Source organism: Melanaphis sacchari, unplaced genomic scaffold (genome assembly GCF_002803265.2).
Source record: "Melanaphis sacchari strain LSU unplaced genomic scaffold, SCAv2.0 Contig8_pilon_pilon, whole genome shotgun sequence".
NCBI lineage: Eukaryota > Metazoa > Arthropoda > Insecta > Hemiptera > Aphididae > Melanaphis > Melanaphis sacchari.
In genome coordinates this window covers 3,135,727-3,154,817 of record NW_020271635.1, presented here as the reverse complement: position 1 = coordinate 3,154,817, position 19,091 = coordinate 3,135,727, and the positions used below count along the sequence as shown (strand labels likewise).

Here is a 19,091-nt window from a genome sequence, read left to right as displayed (position 1 = left end):
ATAATTATATATAAATGCAGTATGTAACTGTAGATTGATGTTTTATTTTTATTAAGTGAAAAAATTACTAGATTAAGTAGATAAATGATTTTCATATTCAAAAGTAAAAAGCATTTTTTATGAGAGTTTGTTGAAAAAATCTAAATACATTTTACAAGATTAGCTATATTTTATCCATATTGAGTTATGGTTTGTACAATAACCATTTCAAACAAACATTTTGAGTTTTATTCTGTTTCAATAATGGTGTCGGATAAAAAAAAAAAAAAAAAAAAAAAAATCAGGAAATCATAAAATAAAATATTCAATATTTTATGGCATACATCATGTGTTAAGTAATCAAGTCATTTTTTTTACTTTGGTATAAACTTTATTGTTTTCAATTTTTATACAAAGAAAAATCAATTAAAATAAAATACCAGTACAATAAAGTTAAAAATTACTATAAATTTCTATTGAAATTAAAAAACTTAATTAAAATTGGAAATTTTTTTTACTTTGGAGTAATCCACCTTTTTTTGTATTTTTATAACCTTAAATTTTAATGTTCTATACAACAAAACGAAAATTCATTATATAATATTACCTGTGTTATTAATTAGTTCTTTTTTCAATATAATAAACAATGCATAAAAAAATATGTATATATATAATTATATTTACTGTGAATGAGATACATGTTTTCTATACAACATTTAGTTGATATCCCTTGGCAATCTGCATATATCGCATGATTGCCGATCAGAATTATTCATAAAGGTGCAATGTATGCATGTCCACGATTCTGTCTGAACAGATGCAAAACCGTTTCCAACATGCCCCGATACAGCAGAATCAGAAGTATTGCTGATCAATTGCTCGAGTGTTGCCCATACGTCTGATCTAGACCATTCAACTACTGCCTGTTTATCATTAGATCGTATTGCTTCTAACAGTGGAGCCATTGAATCCTGAAAAATAAATTATTTAATTAAGCAGGTACAGGAAGAGTAAGAAATAGGTATTTAAAAAACAAATTACTTTCATGGGTAGCATATCCATTGTAGCAATATACAATAGAAAATGAAAATCGGAAATAGACTCGTAAAATTGTGACGGAGTGAATTGTCTTAGGTATTTGCACAATGAATCAAAGTCTTGAATATGTCCATCAATTAATCTGTTCTCAACAGGGAATTTTGTGATGTCTTTAATTGATGTGAACGTATTCAGTGGAATTAAGGGTGTTGAAGCTGGTACATCTAATAACAAATACTCCACAGGTAATGGACGGGCTAATTTTGACACCTCATTGCCATAACTGTCTTTCTCCTAAAAAAAGTACAAACAAAATTAAAGTGCTAATTGAAACATGATTCATGAACTCATATAAATAAAATTAATTATTATCGATATAAATTATAAATAGATAACATAATTAAGACATAAAAATAGATTTTTAAAACTGATTGTGATTATTAGGCTACATAATATTAACTTATATAAACGTGTATTTTATGGAATTTTAACAATTTTAAAACTTCTTGTTTTTAATTGTTGGTATTAAAAAAAAAAAGTTAGATAAGTAGGTACCGCTTTGCTATACTAATAGGTGTCAAATGGGTTACCAATCATTATATACCTACCAAAACAATTTTGAGCAGAGACGATCTATCAGTTTAGAATATTTTGTATTATAATAATATAAGTTATAACATAATATTGATAATTATGATACGATATCACATATTTTAGTTATCAATAATTTAACTTATAAGTCAATAAACAAAATAACGACGTAAATGAGTTTGTCATTTGAGGTAAAATAGTTTGAAATGAATCTAATTTTTAAATAATTATTCTAAAATCAATACATTCATCGCTCGGTTCGGAATCTAAAATGTATAGACAGTCCAATATTATCCGATTTTACAGATATTTAATAATTAAATATATGTTTTTACTTTATAATTACCTATATTGTATGTTTAGTTATTGGTAATAGACAAAATGTGATAATCAAAGAAATTTATAAAGAATTTTGAAAAAACACATTAGAAAATAGAATAGATGATGCAAAAGATGATTATGTCTTACATAAAATAATATATTAATATGTAAGTAAATAATTTAAAAAAATAAAAATAAATTACCTGTTGCCTATGATTAAAAATTAAGATTATAAAACATAATTATAGAAAAAAAAAATCTAAAAATAAAGACCTATTATTGAAAGTGTAGGAATAAGGAGTAAAGATTAAATTAAAAATAAGCATTTATTATTAATAAATATGAGGTAAACTGGTAAAGTATGCGCAAATACTAAAATATGCAATCAAATATGCGTTAATTCCATTTTATAGATTTATAAACGTCTCGTAAAGAAAAAAATTCCTTGAATTAAATTAACGATAGAATATAATTTTTTACATACTTATAAGTCATTATTAATCGTATAGAATTTAATAAATTACAAGAGTAACAGGGCACAAATTTAAAATAGTGTACTCTATATCAGAGTTTCTCAACCTTTTTACTATGGCGACCACCTTTCGAATTCGATTTTCTAGCGACCTCCTATGTATATATTTTTTTTATACTTATACTCGCATAGATTATACAATACAGTGTTTTATATTTATTGATTTTATATTTTTCATTACTTTATTTTATTATTTGAGCTTTTAAATTTTTGTGTTTTTGTTATTGAATTTTAAATCATAGGTTAGCGACCCTAATTATTAATAAGTTGGCGACCCCTAAGAGGGTCGCGACCCGCAGGTTGAGAAACACTGCTCTATATATCACAGTATAGAAAATAAAAATGTGAAATTTCAAAATCAATCTTTCAGAGTATTTGATAATAACAAATAATAATAAATTAAAATAATGAATTTTACATCCATAAAGATACAAAAGAATAAAAATAGTTAACTTATATAATAATGGGACTTAAATAATGGATGGTAATAAAAGATTTTAGGCTGTTTCGTCTCCAACCAAAAATTGAGTTTTTGGACGTTTCATCCTGGTTAATTATATAGATAGGACATTTTAGTCCCCAACAGAAATAAACCGTAAGACGTTTGGTCCCCAACGTTTTTTTAATTATAGCCAAGACGTTAGGGTTTAAGGTTTTTTTTATTATTGTTTTTATAATTTATTTTAGTTATATTTAAATAGGTAGAAATTAAAATAATATAAAGTTCAGAAATAAATTTAAGATTACTTTTCATAATTTCATTGACAATCAATTCATTTATTTTAAATAAAAAATTTAATGTTTAAATGACAATAAAATAAATACTTAGATAATAAAAAAGTTATAAATGATTTTTTTCTTTTTAGCTCAACTGACTTATGTTTATAAAATAATTTAAAATATTATTATCATTATTATTATATTTAAATTCTGTACAATACAATTTTATTTTATTATCTTTAAGACTTATTGTTTTCTGTTCATTATTAATTATTATTATTATTATTTTTGTATCAATGCAGTATTTGCAGACATATTACATATTTATAAAAATTCAATAAATATAAATATTAGGATAACATTCTATAAATAATATATATAAGCTAATTATCAAGACATTTATTTATTTTTTAATACTTTGTATTATTATCATTTAAACATTAAATTGTATATATATATATAACGTATTGTCAATATAAAAACGTCGTATAACCAAAATGCTGGAGACCGAACGTCCAAGGACTAATAACTCCCGGGGACAAAATTTTCTATCTAAATAACTAACAGAAACGTTTCGTCCATTAACTCAATTTTTGGTTAAGAATATAAAGGCCATTTGCAATTTGATGTAGTATTTGAAAGTATACTTTTTTTTGGAAAATTCAAAATACATATAAAAATTTTAAGATCTTTTACCCTTATAGTCGTCGCGATTTATTGTTGTTAATCTAACTATCAATTTTTCATTCTTCATAATTTATCAACTAATATTTTTAATTTTTAATCAAATATTGAATACTTTCTTATTCATGACAATGTTTGATTCATAATATTGTACAATTAATATCCAAATAAATAGAACACAAATAAACTATCAATTAATATTAAATTTACGAAATATGATAGACCTATAAATGTACTTAATTTCAAAATGAAGTAAATCCGAGGTACTATTAGACAATCATTTTTGCATCCTATAAAAAAATTTCGTTTACTGTACGTATACCTATTTCGTCATTATACCATCATTTAAATAAATATTTTATAAGTATTATTTGAAATATAAATTTAGATTTATCGAATCTATAACTACTCGAAACTCGAATGTTAAAATGTCAAGAAAAATATTAATACATATTTATGAATTATGGGTTTTGATAATAATTAATCAACTAAAACAGACTTGTTTTTTAATACAATTTGTTTGTTTTAAATATAAGTAAATTGTGATGAGATTATGCAATGATAGTGCACAGTGATAGAGACCTACTTTGTTATAGTTATTGGTTCTGAAATCTAATTTTTTTATACAGAAACATATTGGATTAATATTTTTTCTTTAGACCTATTAAACAACTGAAATGACGCTCCTGCATGATGCATATTCTGGAGCAATCGATGAGAATTCAATAGTGAAGACTGGGGGTAAAAACATATCGTTTTCCATCAATATTTAAATACGTTTTAAACAATTTAATTTCTTGTTGTACGATATATTACAAAACGTTAATATTTTTATTGAAAGCATTATGCTTAAATAATATTTTTCTGTGTGCGTTCGTGTTATTATCTAATATAAAAAAGGGTGAAGTAGATAACAGTTCTGTTCACAAAATGTGGAGTGTTTATCGTTATTGAGAAATCACTGTAATATTTGTGTTAAATTTGAGTTCATTACATACAAAAATGTATTCTAAGTAAAGATGACTAGACTAAGTATATTTTATGATAAATGTAAATTGCTGTTTAAGTAATTTATATTACTATTAGTAAATAGCAATACGTTAAATTTAATTAATTTTTGGGGAAGACATTGCAGTTGAAAATGTTATTAAGTGTACAAAATTTATTAAAATATGTTAAAAGTTTAAAATACTTACGAATCATACTTTTAAATTAAAATAAAATAATTAAAATCGTTATATCTACCTTCTTTAAATATTTAGTTGTAAAATCAAAATATTCATGAAAAATATTATAGTTAGTTATTAAAATATTTATATGGTGTACGTATAAACTTAATGTTATAGTGTTAAATAAATTAGGTAATATGATAGGTAAAATTGATATTATTTTATTAATTTTATAATTCTGAAAAATTTAAAAGACAGACAGTGTCTACTTGAATACATTTATTATTTGAGGGTTAGAAGAGCTTCTTTTCGCCTCCAATAATTACGTATTTGGACACAATCAAAGAAAAGTATTTATATTTTTATTTCCACAAAAAAATGTACTTCAAGTTACTCTTCTACTGCGTATAAACATTATACAAGATTATAGTCATACACTCATAACGACAATAATTCGGTAATCAACAACAGGAGGAAGGTATATTTTAAAAGTTATTACCAGTTATTTAGGAAACTAATAAATAATAATATTAAATGTTATTGGAATTAATAACTCTGTGTGATTTTTTAACGTTCACTCTAGATTTTAGAAATTAAAGATTTTATTATTTTATTATTTATTATTATCCTATTGCTGTGTATATAATTATCACTATTTGAATGTTTTTATATGATAGAAATGTATTTTAAAAACCAAATAACTAAGGAAACTATGATGGCAATGAGTTTTTCCTATAAAAAATTAGGGATGATATTAAATGTGAGATGTACGAGTCTTTTACAATACTGAGAATTCAGGCGATTGAATATTATACCAGTTTTGTAATATGAACGTGTAAACAAAATTTATAGTACCTATGGAATACGTAACACAAATGTTAATAAAGGTATAACTTGGAGTTCTAAAATATGTGTTCAAATTGGGTTCCCAATACAAATAGATGGATACGAAAAAAAAAAGGTAATCGATAAATACAGGTTTACGTTTCTCAAAGAATACAATTTTTTGACAAAGGACGTTATATATTTTTTTTGTAACAATTTATCATAATATAATGGAACACTAATAACAACATGTGCGTATTGTATAAAAACGACCAAAGGGTCGAATACTCGAATATCAAGTACATATAAGAATAATAAAAAACGTAAATTTGTAACACTCTCGTTTCTAATAATGTATCTTGCCGGTGAAATAAAACGAATAAAAAATTACTTTTATATAATAATATATTGTATAAGTTAATATACGGCCAACCCTCAAGTGGATGTGGACATGTGGACGAAAAGTGTTAATTGAAACGAGATTTTTCAAATCAACGGAAACACACATTTCTGCAGTATAAGTAAAAAATTAAAAATGTTATTCTCTTGATGGTATAAAGACAACTAATCTTCGGTGATCGTCACGAGCGTACCTTGTGCAGGAAAAAAACACGGACGACCGACCGACCCAGCGGAAACCGCACTATTCCATGCAGGTTATTGCCTACGAAACAAAGGTAGGCTATGTGGCAATCGTGTGCGTTTTCGAATGGCGGTAAAACAATAATAATATTATCATTAAAAAATATAACATTTAGTGTTGCGATCCGAAACGCAAAAGAGGGTGAAACAAAAACACAACGCTCGGGTGACGTCAGTGGCCAAGGTCGGCGGTGGCTGGGGTGCTCAAACCCCCGGACGGTGAATAATAATAATAATAATAATAACAGAAACAAACGCTCTCACTGGACCAGCCCAAACTGAGGTAGGGTTGCGTCGCGTCGCTTCGTTCTAAAAGCGTGGGAGGGAGAATTTGCTGCGGCGAGAAATTGGAAAGTGAAGTACGACGACGACCGTGTGCGCGTGTGCTGCAATGCAACAAAGGTCAGGCGGCGGGTAGTCGAGGGTTTAGGGGTCGATCGGATTGAGAAAATGGCGGGGCGGCGGCGGTGTTAGCATAGATGAGCGGGACGGCATTTGTTGTGCCGGGTGGCGGTACATATTTGACCGTGAATTGCGGATGGCCGAGCAGATGCAGCCATATCAACGCGACACGAAATACCGTATACAGTTTGACGGCGTTTCGCTTTCGTAGTTTCGTCCGGAAACAACCATTGTCCCAATACTAATAACACTATACGTACATAATATAATTTTATTAGATGATAGTGTACTATTAAAATAGTAGTTAGTAATGTAATACGCAATTACCGCGTTTAAAACTGTAACAATATAATTTTATTACATTGCAATTATTGCATCATAAACGTGCACGTGCGCAGGATTTTTTCGAGGAGCGAGCAGAATAATTTTAGTAGGGACAGAACCCTTCCTCGATTATTTTTTAGCTTACAGTTTATACAAAAAATCCATTCTGCTGTATAGTAAGTATCGAATGTAAGTCATCATTGTATAGGTAACTGTTATGGATGTGTTAGATTTAATTTCAACGATTATAATACATGATTAAATCAATTTTTAGTGAAGACGCCGAGACAGTTTAATTTTTGGTAACCAAGGTTAAAAACAATTATTTCAATAACAATATTAAAACTTGAACAAATATTAGTATTTTATTTTAGTTTTTCCCAATTAAATTAAATAGCACTAAGACATTTTTGTTTTTAATTACAGCAACACTAACTACTAACTAGATTCAATTGTTAGCAGAAACCTCCCTCAGAATTGTTGATCGGATAATTTTTTCTATTAAAACAGTGTCTTTAGACAAAAAATAAAAAAAAAAAATTGTAAAATCAAGACATTCTCATTGGTTGATCTGTCCAGAATTTAAAATATAAGTATGTTTAATATTTATGATTGTGGAGTGGAGCAATCATACGCGTAGACATCGGGGGGATATGAAGGATAGATTCCCCCTAAAGCCTTAAAAAAGGATGTACCTATTTATTTTATATTTCCATATCATACAAGCAAAAAAAAAAAGGTTATTCAATATAATGTCCCGGTTTGATAATTTCAATATACAATGTTCAAAATCATAACTACGCCACTGGGAGTACTGAATTTATAACGCAGTTTTTGATAATATCTAGTTTGTACTTTGATGAATCAAAAATAGATATTTTTTAAAAACAATCGGAAAAAACAAAACTAAGAATAGATAATAATTGTATAATGGTTGTAGTTTTCACCAAAAATTTCACAAAAAAACTGTGGTTCTGTACAACTTCATGTCGTATACAGAGATATATAATAGTAATATCTCGTCCAAAATATCAGGTATACTAACCAGTAACCACAAACAGACAATAATACAAACCATCTTATTAAATGATTATAAGAATACGAAGTTAATGATTATTTTAATGTTAATGTGACTGGAATTTTTGTATGTGTTTACCATTTACTGGATCGTACTTTAACATTAAGATTTAAGAGGATGCCACAAAAGCATGACATGTGTTGTTTTCGTCTTACAAACGTGCAATATGATACATTTTCATTCAGTAGAACCAATTTCGTGGGTTAAGTATAAGTAACTAAGTGAAATGACCTATTGGCTATTATCAAACTTAAAGATAAGAAACAATTATCTGTGTTCTCTCTTCGGTTATTTACGGTATTCACAGTATTTTAATTTAATTTAATTCTTAAACTTATAGCTTTTTTATTTTCTAGAAGAATGTTGAATTAAAAACTACGTTTGTCGCTAAATAAATACAATTATATCTTTTTCTCAGACAATTTATAGAATTCTCACTAAGAACAATAATGTATATGGAGTACACTATCGTAGTGTCGCCATCTCTAACACTCGTTAATTAATGAATAATGATTATGTTAAAATATTACGTTATAGTCATATTATATACTCGTACGAAATAACACTTCAAATTTTACACGTCGATATCGTTACATCGCCTATCGCCGAATGGATCGCATTCGTTTTCGGCGGCTGGCAAGGCCGCCGGTGTCGGTTTGTAATTTTGAAAGCAGAGCAAACCATGTCGTCGTCGAATATTCATGTTATTATATTATTATACATCGCAACGCGACGAATCAAAAAAATAGAGACGAGAAGATGCGGAGACACGACATTTTTGTTTGACCCCTCCGCCCTGCCACCGATAATAATTACTCCATCACAGCCATCACCAACAACAACAACCGGTGGCCAGTCGGACTGCAATTTGATTGGGGGGGTCGTGGGGAACTGCGGCAGCGACGACGACGACGTGGGTATTAACGTAAATAATGTTACGGTAGACCGTGCGTACGTCATGCACTGTAGACATGACATTGCGGTGTGATGATAGGGCCGGTGGGGAGGGTTCGCCGGGGCGGATGGAAAACAACAACAACAAGACCGTGGCGTGGGAAGAAGGAAGAAGGGAAAGAAAAAAAAAATAGCGCCGAAACCCGGACCCGGGCCCCGCCAGCGAACCGCGTACTTCCGAAAAACCCGCGCGCGCGGGAGAGGGATCGACACAAACACCGGGCCCGACGCAGCCGCGACACCAGTCACCGTCAGTCGTACACACACCGTCCAAAGCGATCGCCATGCAACACGGCGGCCGCTGTCGTCGATACCGTCGTAGTAGTAGTTGTTGTTGTTGTTGTTGTGGTCGTCGTTATTGTTATTGTTGGTTATTACCGAACGGTACGGCCGCCGACAGTGTCGAGCTCGATTCGCGTGTTGTTGTGCACGGCAGAAAATCAACGATGACGGCACACCGACAACGACGCCGCCCCGGTCACGCTGCTGCTGCGATAACAACAACGGCACCGTCGTCGTCGCGCCAAATAATAATATAAAATATACGATTTATTAAACGGTTTCGCAACAAATCGTATAATTTATTATTATTATTATTATCGTAATTCGTAATAATACATTTTATCGTTCCGAACGTTGTCGCCGTCTGCCTTCAACGTCCCACCGTCGTCGCCTTCCCGTCGTTTGTCGTTCGTTTGATGCACAACGAAAAACGTTATTATTATTCGATAATCGAATAAATTTTTACTCTGTCGCACATTTCGCCGAGAGCAACCGTCGCGATATATTATTATTATTTTTTTTAATTATTATTATTTTTATTAATATTTTATACAGTGCGCCGTCGGTCGCGCCGCGTTTGTCCGTCGTCGCCATTGATAAGTGCGTAAGGCGTAACTCGTAATAATTAGTATTTTTACGCGCTCACTGTACACTGACCGTACTTATCAACGCTCACGCGTTGTTGTTTATTATTATTATTATTATTATTTTTTTTTTATACACCGTCGTCGTAATATATTTATCACAATATATAATAATATATTATACTACCTACATGTGTAACTCACGGCGCTAATCGTTCGGCCGCCCGTTATATATTGTTTACATTGCACCAAAGTGTAAGTTTATTTCGCGTCTGCGTACACCGTCATATACGTATTAACCAATATTTATGATGCGTATTATATTTTTACGTTATGTTGTGTTGATATCAATACAATAATATTGGGGTTTGCCGTAATCCCGGGGAACCGTGTTGGACCGCCTAAATTTCTTTTGAAAAAATAAAAATAAAACGCATTTAGAGAGACGCTGCCACAGTTGATTTGAATCCTGTTAAATGTTATTATTATCGACCACCCTTGACCTTCGTCATGCTCCCGAGTGAAAAACAATAATATATTATTGTACATACATAATGCATTGATATTATTATGTCGTAGGTACTTAATAAGAACTGATAAATGAGATGTATTATCTGGTCGAAAGCTTTAAAAAATCGTATTATTGTAATCTTAATCATGAATTTCAAGGTTAAAAATTCTCGTACGTAAAATATAGTGTTCATTTTAACGCTATTCAAATCTTTAATTATACTTGGCAAATAAATACAATTACTGATAATGAGTTTTAATGTGGGTATCTAATTATTTATATTATTAAATTTTTAACAAAAAATGTCAATAACTAATATTTTACATAATATTCAAATTATTTAATTATAAACATAAATATCTACGATTTAATTATCATAATAAATTAATAAATAAATATTAAATAATCATTAAAGAATAAGACATCAACAAATATTTAATTTTGAATTTGAGTTTAAGAAATTGATAAAAAAATCTTATCAAATTAATTAATCCACTCAATTATTTTGAATTTACTTCTAGGTATTTTACTATAGTATTTAAATACCTTTAAACATATGTATATCAAATTATGATAGAAAGCAAATGATTAATTTTTAGCCTTAGAATGATAATAAATACAGTAAAAGTATTTGATGTATGCATATTGTTGCACTTTTTTTTCCCTATTAATTATTTAAAAACAAATTATCCACATGGTACTGATAGTCTTATTCAATAAATACTCTTATTTTTTAAATTTATTATATTATATTAACTGAATACAAAAGTGCCTAATTAACAACTGTCAATTGTTTATAGATGATGGATACTAAAAAAGATTTTGAATTTGAAGAACTTATAATATGTGGCTGTTGCAAGCAGAAATTCAATGAAACAGAATTTGTGCCAAAAGAACTTAGTTGTAAACACTGTTTTTGTTTGCAATGTGTTAAGACTACTATGCTCAAAGGTTTAGAAGTGTACTGCATAAATTGCTGGAAACGTACTGAATTAGATGAGCAATCTCCAGAGACTCTACGAACACAAAAGTCAATTCTCAGTCTAATTAGACACCTGGCAAATGTTAAAGTCAATAAATCTGTTGATAAAGAACGAAAGGTTTGTCATTAATATTGATTTTAAAAAATGTTATTAGTTAAAATATTTTGATAATTATTTGTTTTTAGGGTGAAAATTGTCATACTCATGGAATGCCATTTTCATTTTGGTGTTACAATTGTCAACAGCTGTTATGTCGAGCGTGTGGAACTCAATCTGATCATATTGGGCATTCTATAAAATCTAATAATGATGCACGTGACCATCTAATCAGTGAAGTAAGTATTATTTCCTATTTAAATTTTAAACTTATTTATAACTTATTTTTATATTACAGGTTCAAGTTGAAACTATAGCTATTGCTAAATTGATGAGTGAAATACAAAATTTATTCGGACACAAACGCCAATTTCTCTTAAGGGTTTTAGACGCTTGTAACACACTAAAAACTCAAATTGAACTTGAACTAAATAGTGGTTGGACTCAAAATACAAATGATTTACTGCAGACCAATGAAGCTTTGAATAGTATTAAACCGTCAAATTTACGTACAGATGATTTATATGATTTACAATTATATTTAAATCGGTTAGAACAAGTGAAACAGAAAGTACAAAATAAATACTCTGAACAATTTGCACATGGCCAATTAGAAGATATTATATCTTCTACTAACTTATTAGATTTTAGTATGATCAAACAATCGTTGTCGTCATTACAGTCCATGGCTTTAGAATCATATAAATCTGCAGATTTGGCAAATCCAAATACTCATATTTTTTTCTTGGCTAACTATTGCACAGCACAATTGTTTACAAGATATGTATTACCTAAACATGTCACACAACTTGTAAATGGACCAGAATTTTCAAAAAATTCTCCTGGAAATTCATCTACTACTCAATACACAACATCTCTTTCTTCAATTTCATCAAATGAACCAGTACTAATAACTTCACAAAACAGTCCACCTCCAGCTATTTTGAATAGCGTACCTTCAATACGTAATGTTAATACTTTCCCCATGTTTTACTTTAATATTGAAGTAAACGGGACATCATTTGGTCGTTTAGTCATTGAAACTCGTCCAGATGTAGCGCCAAAAATGTCTAAAAATTTTGAAGTATTAACGGTGGGAGATACAAGTGGTTTTTCATATAAAGGCTGCTCAATATTTCAGTGTTGGGAAGGAGAATCTGTGATTACAGGTGATTTTGAATTAAACAATGGTCGTGGCGGTAAATCTATATATGATGAAAGTTACTTCATGCCTGATGATACTAAGTTTCCTGCAGTTCGAGGAGCTGTAGGAATGCGTCGCACTCAAAAACGTCATGACAATATGGGTATGGTTGGATCACAGTTTCGTATTATACTACAAGAGATGCGTGGGTTTACAGCAATTTTTGGACATGTGGTAGATGGCATTGATCTCGTTGAAAAAATGGCCTCGTTTGGAGATCAAACTGGCAAACCGTCCAAGACATTTGTCATATCTAGTTGTGGTAAAGTTTAACATAACCCCCTTTTTGATGTAAATTTAAACTAAATAATCGATCGAGTAGTTTATAGAAACAAGTGAACATTTATGTGTATTTTTGTAATCCATTATCGAAGGTTTTGATAAATTTATTTTAAAATCCAAACAGTATATTATCATATGTATTAATTTTAAACAATAACGATAATTATTCCCACATATATTAAAATGTATCAAATAATATAACAGTGTTTTAAAAATTTAAGTTATGCACAGTGAATTATTTATGTTATTATTTTTCAAAATGTGTACCATTATATCTTAATTATACTTTCTTACAAATATGCATAAGTTATATATTTAAAATCTGGAATAATATTAAATATTTTATAGTGTTTGAGGTTCACAAAAATTTATGTCAACATTTTACAACTTCAATTACATTGTTTTTACATTTAACTATGTATAGATCTATTAAAGTTGATTTAATTATTGTTAATTTGAAGTAAAAAAAAAAAAAGTATCAACATTTATATTTTGTAATTTAATGTATTCCCACAGTAAACAGTATTTTTTAAATTTTAATAGAAAATAGTTAAATTTAAATGTAAGTAAAAAAATGGTCTCATGAATATTTTTTAATGTTATCTCAATGTCCGCATTATTTTTTGATTTTACCCAGACATAACTTTGTTTTTGAAAACGTTTTATTCATCACAAGACAAGTTTGTTTATTTTATTTTACTAAATAATAGTAAAGCACAAATGAACCAAGTTACATAATATAAATGTACATATTAAATACTTATGTTGATGAATAAGATTAATATATTAATAATCAAATCGTAAATAAAGACATATTCATATACAAATTAATTGTAAATAATTTTGGAGTGTATCATGAAAAATAAATATATTTTCAATGGGATTTATTATTTTTATTTAATAAAAATATTCATGAATAGTAAATCCTTCATTTAAATTTTGAAAGTATAAAAATACAGTTCTAATTGTGAGCCACTATTTGTTTTTCAATATTTTTAGAGTATCTAAATTTAATAAATGTACGCATACTTTTAAACACAGACTCCCTAGTTTTCCAAAATAAGTACATTTTAATTAAATAATAATTATTATTAAAACATGTAAAAAATATTTTAAAATTTTTACATTTATTAGTAGAATTTATAATTGTGATTTTTAGAAAGTACTTATCGTACTACTATATTTTTAAAATTTAATAAAAAAAGATTTAAGCAACATGAATTGATTAGATAGGATGCCTTAGTATTAATAAAGACAAATCATTATATTTTAAAAAACTGAGAAAAAAACTACACAATTTTATAACATTGAGAGAAATCATATTTATTTATTTATTTATTATTATTATTATTATTTATTATATTATAATATATTATCTTTTATTGAGGTGTTTTTAAAAACTATCAAGAAATGTGTGTGAATTGCCCCATAATTAAAACCTAAAGGCAGATCCATCAGTTTGTTTAGAATTTAAAATATCCATTAAGTTAAACAGCTTAAAAACTTAAATACACTTATATACTTTATTGGTTTTGGGGAGATCTAACATGATAATACCATTGGATATAGTATAGCATATTTTTAATTGGAGTGAATCATAAATTACTATATATAAGCTTTAATATTAATCTCCATTAAGCAAATGTTACAGTTATTAATCATTACATAATTTTTTAAATGTTATGAATTGACTTGTTTAGATTACTTAAGATCATATTTAAAAAATAAATTTTCAATTTTAAATGATTTAAATTAAAAACAAAATATAGTACTTAAAATGAAGTTTTACTCGCATATATTGCTAAGTCATGCATATGCCTAGCATAAAAAAAACTACATACAAGATTCTTAAAACAGATTATTCATAGTCAATATTAGAATAAATTTACTTACTATCTAAATTGTAGAGGGGAATAAAAACTACAAAATAACAAACTGTTCAAGCAGTTCTTTTTTCATGTATTTTTTTTAAAAACCAGTATGCATTTGAAAAAAAAGATTGCAGTACTATCTAATTTAAAAATTAAAATACAAAAAAAACTGTTTGTGTACACTAAATATTGTCTTTTAAGAATTTGATAACATAAACATTTTATAACATTAATCATTAATAAAGTGTGGTAAAAATCCAATTTGTAAATTTGTTGTTATGTATCAGTATGAGATAGAATACGGGAGCAATATATTGTTAATATTATCATTTTATAAAGCACAAATTTACATTAATTTTTATTTAACCAATTATCTGTTAAAGAAGATATGTAACAGTTTTATTTTGTCTAAGATGCTTAATTTTGTTTACGAATAATTAAAATAATAGATGACTTATTTAATGCTTTACATCTTGTCAAGCCCGTGCAAAATTTTCAAATACAATGATTTTCATTTGGAATACTTAATTTAAATTTTACTGCATTATCTGAATCAGCTTTATTGGTTAAATTTATAACCATCCAAAAAAAAAAATTCCAGATCTATGACTGTAAGTGACTATTTCTTTTACATAATATTAATATTGTTATTAACTATAGAAGAAAGAGCTAAAAAAATGACTAATTCAATTACTATAAATATAAGGGAACAAGAATGAGCTTAAATTTACTATACATTAGATATTGTTTGTGAGACAATGAATCTACCAGAAACTAAATTATATATAATATTATTTTATTTAATGTATCGTCACTAAACAACCATAGAACTTAAAACATAACACCATTTAAAATAATTTTAAATACTCTGTATATCTATTTCCTAGTAGTTAATAAATATTTTGTGTAATGTAATATATAATATATAAATTAAATTTGTTACTAGATTATTTTCATGAAATTTAAACTTATCAATTAATTTATTTTTAATACTCTTCAAGATTTCAGTAATTAATATTATAAATTTTTCCATCTTTTTAAAAATAATATTTTTATGTATATTCTAATTAGTTAAAATATCTTTTAATTTTAATGATGCACCAATCTTTTGAATAGTAATCATTATAATTAATAAAAAAAATGTATAGAACTTTGTTATACATACCTTATAGTAGACGTCAGGCACATATTGTTTGTCCGAAGATTCTCGAACAAACCCCAATTCGGGTACATCCTTGGTTGGTACCAAACAATCATCTTTAACTAAAGCCATACACTGATTAGACACACTATAACCTTCCATGTGTACTTGACATTTTTCGTCTCCTGTAAAACCCATACAAATTAAGTAAAAGTAATAAATTAAAATTAAAATATAAATCAATTATTATTAATTAAAATTATCATAAATATGAACTGAGCCACTTGGCTAGATAAACAATTTATAAAACTTATAGATTAGACTGTTAGAAATTTTGATAAAATATTATAAAAACTATCAATTTTATTCCAAATCAGATAATAAGAATACTTAATGGAAATAAATAATGGAATTTTTTATTCATAATAAATTCTAAAAGATAATTGTGTATTTTCAGATTGTATGACAAACTTTAATAGCTATTATAGTATACTTAAGGACATAATAATTTTATTTTCATTTTCTCTATTTCTAATGCATAATATAAAAATTAAGCTTCAGAATAAAAATTTATAGCATTAATAAATTACATTAAAAAAATTTAATAATTGAATGATTTATAAGATATTATTACACTATTAATTTTATTTACATACCCGTAACACAGACAGTAACAAATTTTGAACCGAAATATCCATTAGATGCATAACGACAAGGATTTGGATGTAAATTTTGAAAGTATCCAGCCATTATACATTCTTGAGCAGATAGAAAATGACTTTTTATGTTTCTAACATATTTTACCTAAAAGTTATTTAAAAAATGTAAATATTAATAATCATAGTAATAAATAAATAATAAATACTCATACAGTTCCATTTTGCATGTCTTCAGTCAAAAGATCGGTAAAAATCCAACCAACACATGTAAGACCTAAGCATCTGGCCAATTCATTAACTATATCTTGTTTTTCATCAGGCAATAATTTAATATGATCTCTTGAACTTTCCTAAAACATAAGTACTTATAAATTAGTGCCATATTAATTGAACAGTAAAAAAAGAGAATTAAGTGTTCTATAAAAAAAACAGATATTCAAAGAAATATATTTACTTGAGGAGGTTCATAAATTGCTGCAACTACAGCTCGTATACCAAGTGGTATATCAGGATGCATTTCATATCGTCCATACAAAAATCCAATACGTTGATGTCCTGTAATCCTCCAATAGTTCAAAAAACGTTCCACTAATTCTGAGTTTTCAAACATAACATTGTCAACATGCCTATAGGTCTACCAAAATCAAAAACAGTTGTATACATCAATAAAATAGTTAACAAACATTTAATAATTCTTTTTACCTGTCTGTTTAATGTAATAGCTGATGGTTGACATTTTGAACATATACCTTTTGGCCATGGTAAATGTCCAGCACAGCCTTCTTTTATCTTACAACTTATGTTTTCTAATAATAAAAATTTCCCTCTAAAAATATAAAATTCAATTTAATTGAATAATTTATATAATTTTCCAAAAATAGTTAAATTACTTAGCAACTCCTGCAGTCATTTTTCTTAAGTATGAATGAAAAGATAAATGCTTCATATTTTGTGTTTTTAAATATTCCTCATCATATGGTTCTAAGGGTGAACAATGGACACAACATCCATTATCACCATGACGGCAACTTAAAGTTTATCGTTATCATTATGTTAATTAAATAATATGAACAATTAAGAATGTATAATATAAATTACTATTTTTTGTCTTTGAGGCGTTTAATTTTTCCATCTAATTTCCATAATAGTTTATCCACTTCATCTTCTTCTATTTGACTTGTTGATCCTGAACTTTTCTTTCCATTTGATGGCAGTGATGTACTAGATCCTGGTGTAGAAACAACTGATGAAGAACGACTTCCATTAACTGAATCTGCATTTGACGGACCAGGAATTGCCCATATATTATCTGGATCTAATGGACATAAGTATATTTTATCTCCATGTTTCAGATTTAAGCTGCTCAAGTATACGCTTTTAGATGATTTAATTTCATTTTTACGGTTCCGATCATTAAATAATGTAAAACCATAGTTTGTAAGAGAAAATGCATTGTACACCTGAAAAAATTTAAAAATTATTTTTATTTTTTTTTTAAATAGTTCTAAATACACAATTAAGGTTTCATTAAAATAAGTATTTTAATTTTTAACATATTATATTTCTTGTATAAATTTCAATATTTTTAAAATACAAAGTTTAATTTATATTAAAATAAATAAATAATGTTTTAATGGGTAAACTTTATTACTTTTTCAAATAAATTATAACTTGATTCTGTAAGTGACACTTGTACTCTTTTTGTTCCATCTGGAGATTCTACACGTAATACCTGAAAAAATATTAGTTTTAAAATAAATATATATATAGATAAAATAATTGTTTAAGAGTAAGTAAAGGTTAGTTTAACAGTGATATTAAAAAATAATAGTTGAAAATACAACTTATAAAAAATAAAAAAAACTAAAATATTTGAACAAAAAATTAAATAATGGATAATCTAGGATAGTTATAAATTTTAATAGTTGTCACTAAAATAAATTTTTGGTGAAAAAAAAACATAAATATGAACAATTTAAAGTTAAAAAATAATATAAATTAAATTGAAATTAAATAATTCTTGACATGTAGGAAATTTAAATTATCAAAAGTCTGGTTGACGTTTTAAAAGAAAACATTTAAAAACAAGTAAACACTCAATGACACAGCACCTTTATATGGAAAAAGTATGATTTTATTTTGTATAACAATAGAAAAATGTAACTCTATGATATTTAAGTACTCACTATTTGTCCTGCCATTTCTCTGCAGCATTTATG

At 27.3% G+C, this 19,091-nt stretch overlaps 2 protein-coding genes across 2 annotated transcripts; one reads left to right on the top strand and one right to left on the bottom strand.

Annotated features, from left to right (window-relative positions):
* Nucleotides 1-638: 638 nt before the first annotated feature.
* Nucleotides 639-19,073, bottom strand: LOC112602757 (nuclear protein localization protein 4 homolog). The gene is made up of 11 exons (XM_025351016.1): nucleotides 19,059-19,073; nucleotides 18,524-18,604; nucleotides 17,971-18,332; nucleotides 17,763-17,900; nucleotides 17,575-17,698; nucleotides 17,327-17,506; nucleotides 17,085-17,222; nucleotides 16,870-17,017; nucleotides 16,238-16,398; nucleotides 1,021-1,311; nucleotides 639-950 (listed from the first exon to the last, which is right to left on the bottom strand). Exons 1-11 carry the CDS (start codon nucleotides 19,071-19,073, stop codon nucleotides 696-698), a joined length of 1,893 nt encoding a protein of 630 aa, XP_025206801.1. The 3' UTR covers nucleotides 639-695.
* Nucleotides 9,429-13,333, top strand: LOC112602759. The gene is made up of 4 exons (XM_025351017.1): nucleotides 9,429-10,380; nucleotides 11,437-11,736; nucleotides 11,805-11,954; nucleotides 12,014-13,333. The coding sequence occupies exons 2-4, from the start codon at nucleotides 11,437-11,439 to the stop codon at nucleotides 13,190-13,192; spliced, it is 1,629 nt and encodes a 542-aa protein (XP_025206802.1). The 5' UTR covers nucleotides 9,429-10,380; the 3' UTR covers nucleotides 13,193-13,333.
* Nucleotides 19,074-19,091: the final 18 nt, after the last annotated feature.